This window comes from Trichoplusia ni, chromosome 4 (genome assembly GCF_003590095.1).
Source record: "Trichoplusia ni isolate ovarian cell line Hi5 chromosome 4, tn1, whole genome shotgun sequence".
NCBI classification, from domain to species: Eukaryota; Metazoa; Arthropoda; class Insecta; order Lepidoptera; family Noctuidae; genus Trichoplusia; species Trichoplusia ni.
The window spans coordinates 16,172,071-16,186,661 of record NC_039481.1 but is presented as its reverse complement, the minus strand read 5'-3'; the positions used below and the strand labels follow the sequence as shown (position 1 = coordinate 16,186,661).

The following is a 14,591-nucleotide window of genomic DNA, read 5'->3' as shown; positions in this document are numbered from 1 at the left end:
GTTTAGAAAACATTGGTAAATATTGTGAAGTAAGTCAAAAACAGGCTTTAGTTTGTAGTGCATTTCATGTACTATACACCGTGGTCATAAAAAAAAAGAATAAATAAGTGTACCTAGACAGCGATGCATTTTTGGGAAGTTTTATCTTATGTTATAGTTATAATTAAAGAAGTGCTTACAGTTTTTGAAAGCGAAGTGTTTGCTCTCCGCACAGAAGGATGTTCTATAATAGACTATCCCGAAGTCAGTGATAATATTAAATCGTTTGTGGGTCCTCCGCAAGATTCACAAAATTGTGCTTCGTCCATGCAGCTAGTGACTTCAAATACTTCGCATATCTGGGTTATTGAAGAAGCACTGCCCTCATTCAATGTATTAAAAGAAGAGTTATTCTATTGTTGCTATACCAATTTCTCTGCTATAGCTAATATGAGTAACATAAATTATGGGGACTGCAAATTATTTTCTTCTGTTATAAAAGCAGAACACGAATTCGTCAGAGTGGAATGTTATTATTTAGATAACAAAGTTTATGAGAATTTCTTTTTATTTAATTCTCTTGACCCAATTTCGAACACAGCCAGCAATAAGGACTCGTATAACGTTCTCATACTAGGAATAGAAAGTATGTCAAGACTTAATTTTCATCGAACCATGCCATTAACAGCGAACTTTTTAAAAGATAAAGGCATGATAGAGTTATTGGGTTATAATAAAATAGGAGATAACTCCTTTCCTAACTTGTTCCCAATACTGACTGGCCTTTCATTTGACTATGTCAAGCAAGCATATACTCGGAACAAAGTCCTCGACTTAAATAAATGTCAATTCATTTGGGATAAGTTTAAGGAGAAAGGCTACCAAACAGCTCTCGGATCGGACAGTATCGCTGCGGTCTTAGGCACTTACGAATACAGCCTACGCAGGCAACCTACTGATAATTATTTACAGCCATTTATATTTGAAACAAGAAATCTTTTCAAAGATCAACATTACAACTTTCATCAATGCATGGGATCCAAATTTTTTTATCAAATTCTTTTAGACTACATTTACAGTTTAACTCATAAATTGAAGAATAACAATTTTTTCGGCATGTTTTGGGAAGAATCAGTAAGCCATGAAGATCTGAACATGCCCAACATTATGGATGAATCATATCATAATTTCTTGAAGGAGTTACATAAAGAAAATTATTTGAATAAAACTGTTCTTGTATTACTAAGTGATCATGGAATGAGATGGGGTCCCATTGTGCAAACGGCGCAAGGCCGCTCCGAAGAACGGTTACCGCTGCTTGGTATCCTGTTTCCTGAACAATTTAGACGTCGACATAAACTAGCTATTAAAAATATTCTAATAAATACGAAAAGGCTAACTACTCCGTTTGATATTTATAAAACTCTACTTGATCTACTCAATCTTAAATCGTTAGAAGATTTGGCACTGATAGAGAGATATCGAACACTTGGATCTGAGTATTCCCTACACAGTAAAACCAGTTTATTTCTTCCAGTATCTCCAAAACGAAATTGCACAACAGTTGGTATAGAAGAACACTGGTGTTCGTGTCACAAAGGAAAAAGAATTAAAATTGGAAGCAAACTTAAAATATCAGCAGCGCTTAAGCTTGTGATGCGACTCAATGAGTTATTAAATAATTACCCTCAATGTCAAACACTAGTCCTTCGGCGCATTTATGATGTATCTTTAGTAGAAAATCATAAGAAATGGAAAATATATACAGTGATGGTGAAAACGGCGCCAGGCGGCGGCATCTTCGATGCCACTCTTATTAGAAGAGACGCATCGAACTGGGTCGTTTCTGGGACAGTGAGCCGCCTAAATCTATATGGCAATCAAAGTTATTGTGTTCCCGATGCTACTCTCAAAATGTATTGCTTCTGCGGTTGATTATACCGGTAATTGATGGCTGGTCACTTCGTGTTGTTTGGTGATTCTCATTAAGTACACGACTAGAATTAATAAGTTCCATTCATCCAGTTTTATGTTGTCATTAAGTTTTTTCTACCTATGTAAACTACGAAATCTGTTTTTTTTTTTACAAATAAATATTTTTTATTCGTTATTTATTTCCAAGAGGAAGTGGTTTATTAGGGTTAATAAATTTTCTACTAATATTAAGTGTACTTATTATTATTATTAATGCTGCTGTAAATGGCTCTGCCGCTCAGTCAGTCGCACTGTTATACAGTTTACGCAACGAAGCTAAGTCCTGAGCCTAACTTCCCCGTGACAGTCTACGAAAACAAAATACCTGGGCCCCCATTCTGCCACTCAAGATCAATTATTCCAATTATTGTATTGGTAAAATGCTTATGAGAAAAGGAATAATTTCAAATTTAATCCAATCGCCATTCATTCATCGGCCATTGTAAATAGCCAAATAACAGAATCGGGGCCCTGTCCACTTACCAACTAAAAACAGCTTAGTTGCTAAAATAATTTTGACGGAATTTACTTGGGGGACTTATAGGACATAGTTTTACCTTTTACCATTACAGCCAATATTACCTCAGAGTAGTCTAATTAGTATAAATGTTATGAAACAATCCTCTTAGCGTACAGGGAAGGTGTGGTGAATTAAATTAGTCGGTACATAATTAGTAAAATAACTGACTAAATCGCTGATATTGTAGAGTAATTAAGTAGTAACTTTTCCATGCCTGCAGATACCCGCAGTGTGGGTAAGTATTATTTTATTCTTCCCGCACTTATTTAAAGGCTTTTACGAACCTTAAAAGCTCAACGTTTATCAGAGGTGTTAGTTTCCAAATTTGTCTAGGTATTAAACTCGTAAACAGTGCTAGAATAACAAAAATCCATTCCGTTACAATAATAGTTTTGATAACATTACAAATTCAATTATGATAGGCACATTGAAAAAGGGTACAAAATACAAATTATAGTCCGAAAGATGCAGTATTTACTAGTGTACTAGTTTATTATTGAAGGCACAGATCTGAAGTCTCTTAAAGTACATCCCCACTAGTTACAAGGCCCACAAATCATTCAGTTTCTATCTTTAAAATTCTCTTATGTCCAATCACTAGGTTTCTTTTATAAATGATTTTTTTCACATGAAAATTATAGTGTTAAGAATTTTCTGAGAGTGCTGTTTCAAGATATTTTTAACCTGTTCCCTGTCTCATCTAAACTGTGCGGGATGACCTGTCTGATAACTGTCAGTCATTATTTCCTGTCAACAATAATCTAACCCGTAACCCGTTACACCTGAATTATTAATAATATTGGAATAATATTTTTAAAATGTATAGTTCGTAAGAATTTAGTGCAAAAAAAACGTAAATATCAAAATGGCGCTTGCATATAGGACTTTGTATAAAAACTGTTACTATCTACAAAATATAACCAAACCTCTAAAATGGAGTGTCGAAAACAAATATCCTATGAAAATTTTGGCAAGTGGTATTTGCTACCAAAATACATTTACGAAGACCAGGCCCTTATTTGAAGCAAGAGGCATAAGTTTTGTTACAAAGAACTTCAGGCAATGTTCTTCTCAAAGTAGCCCACCTCCTGATAAACCGCTACAGGAACCAGTAGGTACCAAAAAAGGAATAATAAAAAAATTTAAAGCAATGTATAGGGACTACTGGTATGTGTTGCTGCCTGTGCATGTGTGCACCTCTGCCGTTTGGTTTGGTAGTTTTTATTACGCTGTCAGAAGGTTTGTAACTCATAACAATAGTTGCAATTTTATTCAAAAGTTACAATGTGACATTGATTAAACAATAATTAATTGTATTTATTTGTTACAGTGGTGTAGATATTTTCGGGTTATTACAATCTCTGGGTATTAGTGACTCATTAATAGCTCCTCTTAAGGATTCCACAGCGGGATACTTTGCTCTAGCATTAGCATTGTACAAGTTAGCAACACCTCTACGATATGCTGTCACAGTTGGTAATATACCTGCAATTAAATATATCACTACAGAACACATTAGCAATTTTTATATAAGTTGTGCAATCCAATAAATTTTCTTTTGTGTTTTCAGGGGGCACTACTGTTGCTATTAGGAAATTAACAGCAATAGGTTTTATTAAACCAGTGCCTTCAAGAGAGCGAATTAAGGAAATTTTCCAAGAAAAGCGAGATAACCTACAAGACAGATTTAAAGAAAGTAAACAACATTATCAAGTGCAGATGAAAGAAAAACGCACCCAGGTCATGGAAGATTTGAAAAGATATAAAACTGACATGAGGAATATCAAAAATAAGGTGAAGAAAATAAAATGAAACTTAATGCATCTTCTACCGCACAAAATATGTAAAGGACAAAAAGGATATTTTAAACTGAATGATTAAACAACAAATCAATTATAATATACTTCAAAAGTAAAACTTTTGTTTGTTAAAATAATACTTCCATGGAGCCAACTTTAGGACAATTTAAAAAAATATAAACCGTTATAAAATTTGCAATATTTATTATTTAAATATAAAAGTACTACTTAACAAAATCATGTTTATTTCATATAAAATAGCTAATTACATAATAATCACATAATTTCTCATCAAAATGTACATATAAAAACAATTATAACTAATTACATTAAGTACAAAACAAGACAGCACATTACTGGAATGTTATATTGCGCCTTTCACTGTGAACTATTCCTAACATGAGACCAAAAACAATAAATATATACTTGTTCATGTGTCATTTTACTAAGTAACATGTGATACACACCAAGCAAGAGTGCTGCCCTGTCTAGTGTGTAAAAATAATAAATGCGTTTTACATTAATGGCAAATAATTAGCAGCCATAATACTTGGGGTTTATAAATCTATTAGTAGTTGTACTCTCCACACATTACTCTGTTTACTGCTATAGCAATTCCTTCGTCTTTTAATCACTCCTCATGCAATTCCTTTGTAATGTTAAATCAGAGTTATCAGATATCACAAAATAAAAACAAGAATAACTTGTTAGCAAATAAATCACATTTTCCATAAATTTCATACCTACAGAAGGGCAACAGTAGTCTCATTAATTTCATATTTGTGTAGTTTCATATGGAATCTAAATAAACAGTTTCCATAATAAATGCTATAGACTAACATCTAACAAATATCTAAGCATATCAATGACATCATAAAAAACATTCTCTTTCTGTACCTATTATTATCAATTCAATCAATCAATCAAGCCTATTTTATCATGACTACCTCATTTATCATAACACTGACAAAATTGATTCACTCAGGTCGATCATCAACTTATGTTAAGTATATTAAAGCTAAATACACTAAATGCTAATAGTTGCTACATTAGCTATACAACTGTTTTGAGCACATACCTTTATAATAGAAATAGCCTGACAACTTTTTGATGTAATGATTATTTTAACGCAATAGACGCAGCAGCCGAAACAATGACGTTCAACCCATGTACTGGTAAGAAGCGGGGGAGAGGTGAGGAGCTGGTGATAGGCCGGGCCCCGACGCCGCACCGATCGTGGTCAAGTGACACGCGCGACACATTAGCTTACCTGAAATGTTAATTAGATCTATTTAAACAAATTCATATATTTTTGTATAATTATTGTGTTTAAAAAATGTTGGAAATAGAATATTGATAACATTAATTTCCTTTTTTTGTTATGTTAAATAAGATGATAATGTTGGTTTACTAAAAGAAGCCAACATATATTTTTCCCAACTTACTGATTAATCTCTATGATTAGTGGGATTTACTTGTTTGTTATCTAAGATATCTTGAATTAGTTAATCTCAAAGACATACCAGCTAATGGGTAGCAGCGCTTATCAGGTTCGTCAGTAAGTTGCATACCACAGACACAACACATGTAGCAGTCAACATGGAAGTCGCGATCCATTGATACTACCCTCACTGTCTCATCAGTCCCTTCAACCGGTGTAATTCCTGCAATAGAAATAGTCATCAATACACACTTAATGATGAATGACCATATTCATAGTAATACATAAGCATTATCTTATCTCCAACAACTTAAGATATGATGTATCAGAAAGCTGCATTTCTGGAAAATGTTGTAAGTAAAGTAAAGATAACAAACACGCCATTTGTAATGTTGAATAAAGGCTGGAAATGATAAACCATTTACCTTTTCCACAGCTAGCACATTTAGGCGCAAACATACGATGATAATCGTTGACACAGTATATTTTGTTATCAACATCCACGGTGAACGGCACTCCATCAAGACACTCATTACAAACACAGCAACGAAAGCATCCTGGATGATATGATTTGCCCATAGCTTGCAAAATCTGTAAGGAAATAACATTACACAATTGAGAAACTGCTACAATTATTCAGTAGATGCTAGATACTTGCAAGTTTAGATGTTTTATAGAGCATACTAACCATTTCCATAATCAGGTGCCCACATATTGCACATTTCTCAGCTGTTTGTTGAAAACCAGAATACTGTAACATTAAAAATTATAAAGAAATATTACCACTTCATTTAAATTCATGGTCATTCTTTAATTATAGAATGTCTAAAATAGTTTACAAACCAAATAATCTTCTTCGCAGTACACCTTGCCATGCACATTGTAAAAAGCTTTGCCTCTTAATGCTCTGCCACATGAGCAGCATATGAAGCAGTTGGTGTGGTATAGGTTGCCCATAGCCTGGCAAGCTTGACCAGCTCCAGTGACTCCAGCACCACATGTATGGCAAATACCTATGTATCAAATGCAAGTTGGTTAGTAACATAACCAAGTACACTGTAAGATAAGCTACCATAGCAGTCCTAGAAGGTATTTCCTTAAATGAAAAGAAACATACCAAAATATTCTCCCTCCTCATCCTGCCTTTCCATTTCTTCCTCTAGTTGTCTAGTTAGTTCTTCTATTTTACGCTGAGCTTCACTTGGACCAGGTGGGCGTGGAGGTGTTATGCTATAAGGCAATAAACTCTTGCCACGGCCACCTGAACCCCGAGATCCACCTGAGACTTGAGAAACAGAGCTTGGAGTAGGGCTAGGTGCTGGAGATTGAGCAGGAGAACACAAAGATGTAAGCCCTGACACTAAATTCCTTGAAGTAATAGATTCTGATGCAATTGACATGTTATCTCTGTTGGCTGCTGCCACTGCTGCAGCAGGCGAACCACCTGTCATGCACACATAGTCTGATCCATTAGTATCTTCAATTATTTGCATTCTACTGGCAACTGTAGGTTTTGGATTATATCCTCCATTCATTAGGGTTGTTTTTTCTTTACCAGTGCTGCTTCCAATATTTGGTTTGGGGTGGAAAAATTTGGGGCTCGCTGTAGCTGTTTGGACCTCAGTAGCAATGTTAGCTTTAGGTCTTTGAGCACTTGGTGCTATTGATGCATATATTGCTGTAGATGGAATTGTAACAATTTTATCATCAAAACTAATAGTATTATCATTTTTCAGAAGAGCACTGACATCAGTATACTTGGGTGGAGCAGACTTCATGACTGTGTAATCACTGCTTGGGTTCTCTTGAGTAGGGTTATATGGTGGAGGTGGAGGAGCTTTGTCGATTTTACTTTTTTCACTAGTTATCATTTGGGCCATATTTCTGGTGACACCTATATTAGCCACCTGTGGTCCAGGAAGAGAGCCCTGTTGTATAAAACGCTGGTCATGATTAAGTTGAGGTTTAAATTCACTTTTCTTGTCATTATCAGAACACAACATGTTTTCGTACACTAGAGGATTGAGTTTTGTCTTGGAATTAACTGGCACTTGCGGCTGAGCTTTACTGTAGCGCGTGTCGTAGTAGCCGTCAGATACGGGCGGTGGCGGCGCCTGCTGGTACAGCTGATGATAGTAGGGCGGCTGCGGCGACCGCTGCTCTCCGTAGTAATCTATATTCTCATACACTGGTGGTGGGTATTGTTGAACACTCGGAATCGCTGGAATCTCATATAGGTCGTCGGTTTGATAACTGAGTGACCTTTGTGATATGGAATCGATGGAGCGCGTTGGGCTTGAAGGCAATGCTGCAGTGTTTATATCGCGTTTATTGATCGACGCAATTGTTTCTACTCGTTTAGGAGTAGCAAACTTAGAAGCGGCTATGACATTAGATCGCTCATAAAAGCTGTAATCCTGGCGGTTATTTTGGCTATTATCCAGTACAAAGCTTTCTATTGCACCCACAGGTCGAGTTTTGGCAAGAGAACTTGAGTTTGAAGTTACGGCACCGTGCGCTTGCTCAGTAACATCTTCAACTTTGTTAGATATTTTCAAATCTTGAAGTCCTATTATACATCGTTGTTCGTCAGAGTTACTTCTTCGTGATGAATCCATATTAAAAAAATAAATGCAACGAATGAAAATAATTAAAACTTTAGTTCAAACTACTTTAGTGCGAGTGAATCATCTCAAAATCGTCAAATTAAACTCTCAAACAAAACATCCACTAGGGATGATCTACGACTCAGGTCGATTCATTCGTACACATTATACTTACTGCATGAGAATAACTTTTAATTCAGTATCATTTAACTTTTATCGATTTATAGTAACTAAAACAGATTATGTATCGATCGGAACTTCACTAGTTCAAATTCTTAAAGTATTTAAAATTATCTGTCCACTTCTCAGAGAGAAAAGTAATCTAATTATGTAAAGAAACACATAAAAGTAACGTTATGTTAAAAATTAGTTAACAATTGCTTGTTATGCCAGGAATATATATATTTTGAAAATAGAAGAATTAAACAGTTTTAAAAACATCCATCACTCTGTAATTTTATTATTGGTTCTTTTTAAATTTGACTACAGCGTTAATTATTATGCCAAAAAACACTGGCGTCGTGTCTTTTATTTCAATTTTTGTTATTAACTTAAGCAATCTACTTAATACGATATTGTTGTAATAACACTTTGAAAAGCCATAATCAAGAAGATTGTGTCAGTCACAGTGAAAGCCACTTTGAAAGTTATAATCATAAAAGCTATAAATGGTAATTTTGTAATATTTTAAATAATTATTGAACTGAATGCATGTATAATTAGTCGATTAAACGATCGATAATCCATTGTGTCACACGTCTTTTATTTTTGTGACAACCCTACTTAAAAATAAGGCCGAGGAGCCAGGGACGCCATTTTAAAAACGCTACTGTCAACAATTTGTCAAAAAACAATTCTGGTTGCCGATGATCGACGTGTTGTGCGGTTCCTACAAAATAAATAAATACGCAATTATACAGCGAATTCGACTGAGGAGAACTTGCTAGTTCTCCTCTATAATCATGTACGACACTGAAGATGACCATTATGAAGAAATCGACGTGGAAGAAATTTCCTCTGAACTCTGGCAAGAGGCCTGCTGGATCGTCATCAACGCTTACTTTGATGAAAAAGGGTTAGTACGCCAGCAGTTGGACAGTTTTGATGAATTTATTCAAATGTCTGTTCAACGTATAGTAGAGGATTCTCCACCCATCGAGTTACAAGCTGAAGCTCAACATTCATCAGGTGAAATAGAGACACCGCCAAGATACCTATTGAAATTTGACCAAATATATTTATCTAAACCAACACATTGGGAAAAAGATGGAGCGCCGTCTCCTATGATGCCTAACGAAGCCAGGCTTCGTAATCTGACTTACTCAGCACCATTGTATGTGGATATAACAAAGACTATTGTGAAGGAACATGAAGATCCTGTTGAAACTCAACACCAGAAAACTTTCATCGGAAAAATTCCCATTATGTTACGATCTACATATTGTTTACTCAACAATTTGACTGACAGAGATTTATCAGAATTAAATGAATGCCCACTTGACCCTGGTGGTTATTTTATCATCAACGGATCAGAAAAAGTATTAATTGCTCAAGAAAAAATGGCTACCAATACAGTGTATGTGTTTAGTATGAAAGACGGCAAGTTTGCATACAAAACAGAAATTCGTTCTTGTCTTGAGCACAGTTCTAGACCTACATCAACACTGTGGGTCAATATGATGGCTCGTGGTGGGCAAAATATAAAGAAATCTGCTATTGGCCAAAGAATTATTGCAATTGTCCCATATATCAAACAAGAAATTCCTATTATGATTGTATTCAGAGCTCTTGGCTTTGTGGCGGACAGGGACATATTAGAACACATTATCTATGATTTTGATGATCCTGAAATGATGGAAATGGTAAAACCTTCACTAGACGAAGCTTTTGTGATTCAAGAACAAAATGTAGCACTTAATTTTATTGGTGCCCGTGGTGCTCGGCCTGGTGTTACAAAGGAGAAGCGTATTAAATATGCAAGGGAAATTCTGCAAAAGGAAATGTTACCTCATGTTGGTGTATCTGATTTTTGTGAAACTAAAAAAGCTTACTTTTTGGGATACATGGTGCACAGGTTATTGCTTGCTGCATTGGGTCGTCGTGAGCTTGATGACAGAGATCATTATGGCAACAAACGCTTAGATTTGGCTGGACCCCTTCTTGCTTTCTTATTCAGAGGCCTATTCAAGAACCTTCTGAAAGAAGTAAGAATGTATGCGCAGAAGTTTATTGACCGAGGAAAGGATTTTAATCTGGAATTGGCAATTAAAACTAAGATAATAACTGATGGATTGAGATACTCTCTTGCTACTGGAAACTGGGGTGACCAAAAGAAAGCTCACCAAGCTCGTGCTGGTGTGTCACAAGTATTGAATAGACTAACCTTTGCATCAACACTGTCTCATTTAAGACGTGTGAACTCTCCCATCGGTCGTGATGGTAAATTAGCCAAACCTCGTCAGTTACACAACACACTGTGGGGTATGATTTGTCCTGCTGAGACTCCAGAGGGTGCAGCTGTAGGCTTGGTAAAGAACCTTGCTCTGATGGCATATATCTCTGTAGGAAGTCAACCATCTCCAATTTTAGAGTTCTTGGAGGAATGGTCAATGGAAAACTTAGAAGAAATTGCACCATCGGCTATTGCAGATGCTACAAAAATATTTGTTAATGGTTGTTGGGTTGGTATTCACAGAGATCCAGAACAGTTAATGGCGACACTGAGAAAACTAAGACGCCAAATGGATATTATTGTGTCTGAAGTGAGCATGATTCGTGACATTAGAGACAGAGAAATCAGAATTTACACTGATGCTGGAAGAATCTGTCGCCCATTATTGATTGTTGAGAATGGAGCTTTGTTATTAAAGAAAAAGCACATTGACGATCTTAAGGAAAGAGACTTTAATAACTATGGTTGGCAAAATTTGGTAGCAAGTGGTGTTGTTGAATATATTGACACCTTAGAAGAAGAAACTGTAATGATTGCAATGAGTCCAGATGACTTGGCACAAGTCAAAGAGTATGCATACTGTACTACATATACTCATTGTGAAATTCATCCTGCTATGATACTGGGTGTTTGCGCTTCTATTATCCCATTCCCTGATCACAATCAGAGCCCTAGGAACACTTATCAAAGTGCTATGGGTAAACAAGCCATGGGTGTGTACATCACTAATTTCCATGTGAGAATGGACACACTGGCACATGTACTGTACTATCCACACAAGCCATTAGTTACCACTCGTTCTATGGAATATCTGCGGTTTAGAGAACTGCCTGCTGGCATTAACTCCATTGTTGCTATCTTGTGTTATACAGGATATAATCAAGAAGACAGTGTTATTTTAAATGCATCAGCAGTTGAGAGAGGATTCTTTAGATCTGTGTTTTATCGCTCATACAAAGATTCGGAGTCCAAGAGGATTGGAGACCAAGAAGAACAATTCGAGAAACCAACTAGACAAACATGTCAAGGCATGCGAAATGCTTTATATGATAAATTGGATGATGATGGCATCATTGCTCCTGGCATAAGAGTATCTGGTGATGATGTAGTAATTGGGAAAACAATTACATTACCTGAAAATGATGATGAGTTAGAAGGTACAACAAAACGTTACTCTAAACGTGATGCATCCACATTTTTACGTAATAGTGAAACTGGTATTGTGGATCAAGTTATGCTCACATTGAATAGTGAGGGCTACAAATTTTGTAAGATTCGTGTAAGATCCGTACGCATACCTCAGATTGGAGACAAATTTGCTTCTCGACACGGGCAAAAGGGTACTTGTGGAATTCAGTACAGGCAAGAAGATATGCCATTTACGTGTGAAGGCATTACTCCTGATATTATCATTAATCCTCACGCCATTCCCTCTCGTATGACTATTGGTCACTTGATTGAATGCATTCAAGGCAAAGTGTCTTCTAACAAAGGAGAAATTGGTGATGCTACACCGTTTAACGATGCTGTAAACGTGCAGAAAATTTCTTCACTATTGCAAGAATACGGCTATCATTTACGTGGGAACGAAGTTATGTATAATGGTCATACAGGGCGTAAGATTAACGCCCAAGTGTTCTTAGGACCGACGTATTACCAACGTCTGAAGCATATGGTGGATGATAAAATCCATTCGAGGGCTCGAGGACCAGTACAAATTTTGGTGCGACAGCCTATGGAGGGCAGAGCTAGAGATGGTGGATTGCGTTTCGGTGAAATGGAACGTGATTGTCAAATTGCTCACGGTGCTGCACAATTCTTACGGGAACGTCTTTTTGAAGTATCAGATCCTTACCGCATACACGTTTGCAACTTCTGCGGTTTAATAGCCATAGCTAACTTACGTAACAATACGTTTGAATGCAAAGGATGTAAAAACAAAACACAAATTTCCCAGATACGATTGCCCTATGCTGCCAAACTGTTATTCCAGGAGCTAATGTCAATGAACATAGCCCCAAGGCTGATGGTAGTAAATTAAGTATAAAATCTTATATTTTTGAAGTTGTAATTAGCTCTTACCTGGTACAGTGCTTAAACACTTCTTACTGAATATTAAATTCAAAAACTAGATGACAATGAACTAGAGTTGACATCATATCAGCGTTGGCAAAGTAACATTGCCCTATTTTTCTACCCGACTTTCAAGGGTTATGTTTTATAAATAAGATTTTCATATTAATTAATAAATTTAGCACTGGCGTGCCGACGACAGTATCTATACGTACATTTACCACATACCAGTTTGGGTGTATTACATTAAATCTGTAAAAGCTGTTAGAAAGTTAATAAAAATACTTTTAACATTTCATTACGACTTTTATTATCACAAACCGACAACATTAAATGCAGCTTAAACACAACAACCATAATACAAAAGTGTACAATATGTATAAACCTCTTACTCGAATAATTTAAGTATGTTATATAAAAAGAGTTGTAAAATGCGGTGTAAATAGAGAATAAACGAATATGTTTACTTGATAACGGACGAAATAAAATATCAATAAAATATAAAAAAAAACACATTTACAAAATAAATAGCTAAATTCGTAAATAACATTGCACTTGGAGATTTTAAGTACATGGTGAAATAGATCCCTTATGTTAATATTGAACAAAAATATACATATAAAAGCTTTTGTAGTAGGTGTATAGTATTATTTAACGTTAATTTAATTATACCGTAACAATTGCGAGCTCATAAGAAGGAGGTAACATTAAAATGCATTAATTATTTTGTAAAATATGTGCCTAACTTTATGGACAAGAAATGCACATTTAAATCCATGCAAGAACCTTCAGCTTGTGCGTTTAAATAAATAAATATAAGGTTAGTGCCCTTAGTTGGAAACGATCACCTTTATTTACAGTGAAACAGACAATTTAACTTCGTTGATTATTATCTATACATAAAATAAGCGAACGCCCTAAGTTTTATTGCGGTATGGGATCCCGGATCCCTGGATAGTAGGTAACACAATTGCAAGATTTCGCTAATTAAACAATTCTAAACAGTAATAATATATGCACCATGATTATTCTTAAATTATAACTATCTTACTGTACAACTTATACGTATCTATCATCGATGTAACGTGTTGCTGGATGCAGTCATGTTGAGATTTAATAATTACATTTAGATCAGTTTTTAAAGGACAGGACTGGCGTCATTCTTGTACTTCTTAACGTGATATTACATCATGATTTTTTAAATGAAATTTGTTATTTCCAGGACACACTTTCATATACTATCTTGTAAAATATATCCTAAAAATAGTACATAACATATTTTAACTACTAAACTTTTGTAGATGATCTACAGAGACTAGGAGTTAAAAGTATAAAAATATAGCTAGTAGGTAGGTATATATCGTAAGTATATAGCTAGAATGTCCAGTGACAAATCCAGGAATAGCAACAGTAATTGTACTAGCTTCAGCAGTAGGCAATTAGGCTCGATTATTACTTTCCCATAAAGTTATATTAGTCCGTCTATTGTGATGGCGGCAAAGCCTGTTGTTCAACGTTCGCATCTTCCTTTGGTCGACTCCACTTTATCATAGTTTCTGGAGAGCGATACAGGAACACCAATTTGGCAAAGAGGTCCTCCTCTAAAGCAAGTTCCAGGGCTTCACGGACCTATTTGGATAAAAACAGCATTTGTTATCATTTCATGTTTAGTCAGGTAAGCACCAACATAAAAATATTGGATTAGTGCAGATTGAGGCAAACGACAGTCTTGTTTTTTATAGAAAGA

At 35.6% G+C, this 14,591-nt stretch overlaps 5 protein-coding genes across 14 annotated transcripts in view; 3 read left to right on the top strand and 2 right to left on the bottom strand.

Moving 5' to 3' along the window:
* The first annotated feature begins 50 nt into the window (after positions 1-50).
* Positions 51-2,062, top strand: LOC113493268. The gene has a single exon (XM_026871161.1). The coding sequence runs from the start codon at positions 124-126 to the stop codon at positions 1,912-1,914; it is 1,791 nt and encodes a 596-aa protein (XP_026726962.1). The 5' UTR covers positions 51-123; the 3' UTR covers positions 1,915-2,062.
* A 1,134-nt stretch (positions 2,063-3,196) lies between these two features.
* On the top strand, positions 3,197-5,533 carry LOC113493262 (uncharacterized protein C18orf19 homolog A). Of its 2 annotated transcripts, XM_026871153.1 has the most exons (4): positions 3,197-3,712; positions 3,804-3,949; positions 4,044-4,267; positions 5,409-5,533. In XM_026871153.1, exons 1-4 carry the CDS (start codon positions 3,339-3,341, stop codon positions 5,427-5,429), a joined length of 765 nt encoding a protein of 254 aa, XP_026726954.1. In that variant the 5' UTR covers positions 3,197-3,338; the 3' UTR covers positions 5,430-5,533. The 2 variants fall into 2 exon arrangements, with proteins under 2 accessions (XP_026726954.1, XP_026726955.1); XM_026871154.1 differs by lacking the exon at positions 5,409-5,533 and having other exon boundaries at positions 4,044-4,468.
* On the bottom strand, positions 4,997-8,464 carry LOC113493261 (LIM domain-containing protein jub). The gene is made up of 6 exons (XM_026871152.1): positions 6,831-8,464; positions 6,557-6,726; positions 6,402-6,464; positions 6,139-6,304; positions 5,796-5,936; positions 4,997-5,542 (listed from the first exon to the last, which is right to left on the bottom strand). Exons 1-6 carry the CDS (start codon positions 8,329-8,331, stop codon positions 5,433-5,435), a joined length of 2,151 nt encoding a protein of 716 aa, XP_026726953.1. The 5' UTR covers positions 8,332-8,464; the 3' UTR covers positions 4,997-5,432.
* Positions 8,465-9,123: 659 nt separating this feature from the next.
* Positions 9,124-13,142, top strand: LOC113493260 (DNA-directed RNA polymerase II subunit RPB2). Its single transcript, XM_026871151.1, has one exon. The coding sequence runs from the start codon at positions 9,282-9,284 to the stop codon at positions 12,810-12,812; it is 3,531 nt and encodes a 1,176-aa protein (XP_026726952.1). The 5' UTR covers positions 9,124-9,281; the 3' UTR covers positions 12,813-13,142.
* The window catches only part of LOC113493259 (piezo-type mechanosensitive ion channel component), a 38,547-nt gene continuing 37,085 nt past the window's right edge, over positions 13,130-14,591 (bottom strand). For all 9 annotated transcript variants that reach the window (XM_026871141.1, XM_026871142.1, XM_026871149.1 and 6 more), the window contains one exon: positions 13,130-14,473. In XM_026871141.1, the coding sequence (XP_026726942.1) occupies positions 14,327-14,473 (147 nt within the window). In that variant the 3' untranslated portion in view covers positions 13,130-14,326. The remainder of the gene's footprint in view (positions 14,474-14,591) is intronic.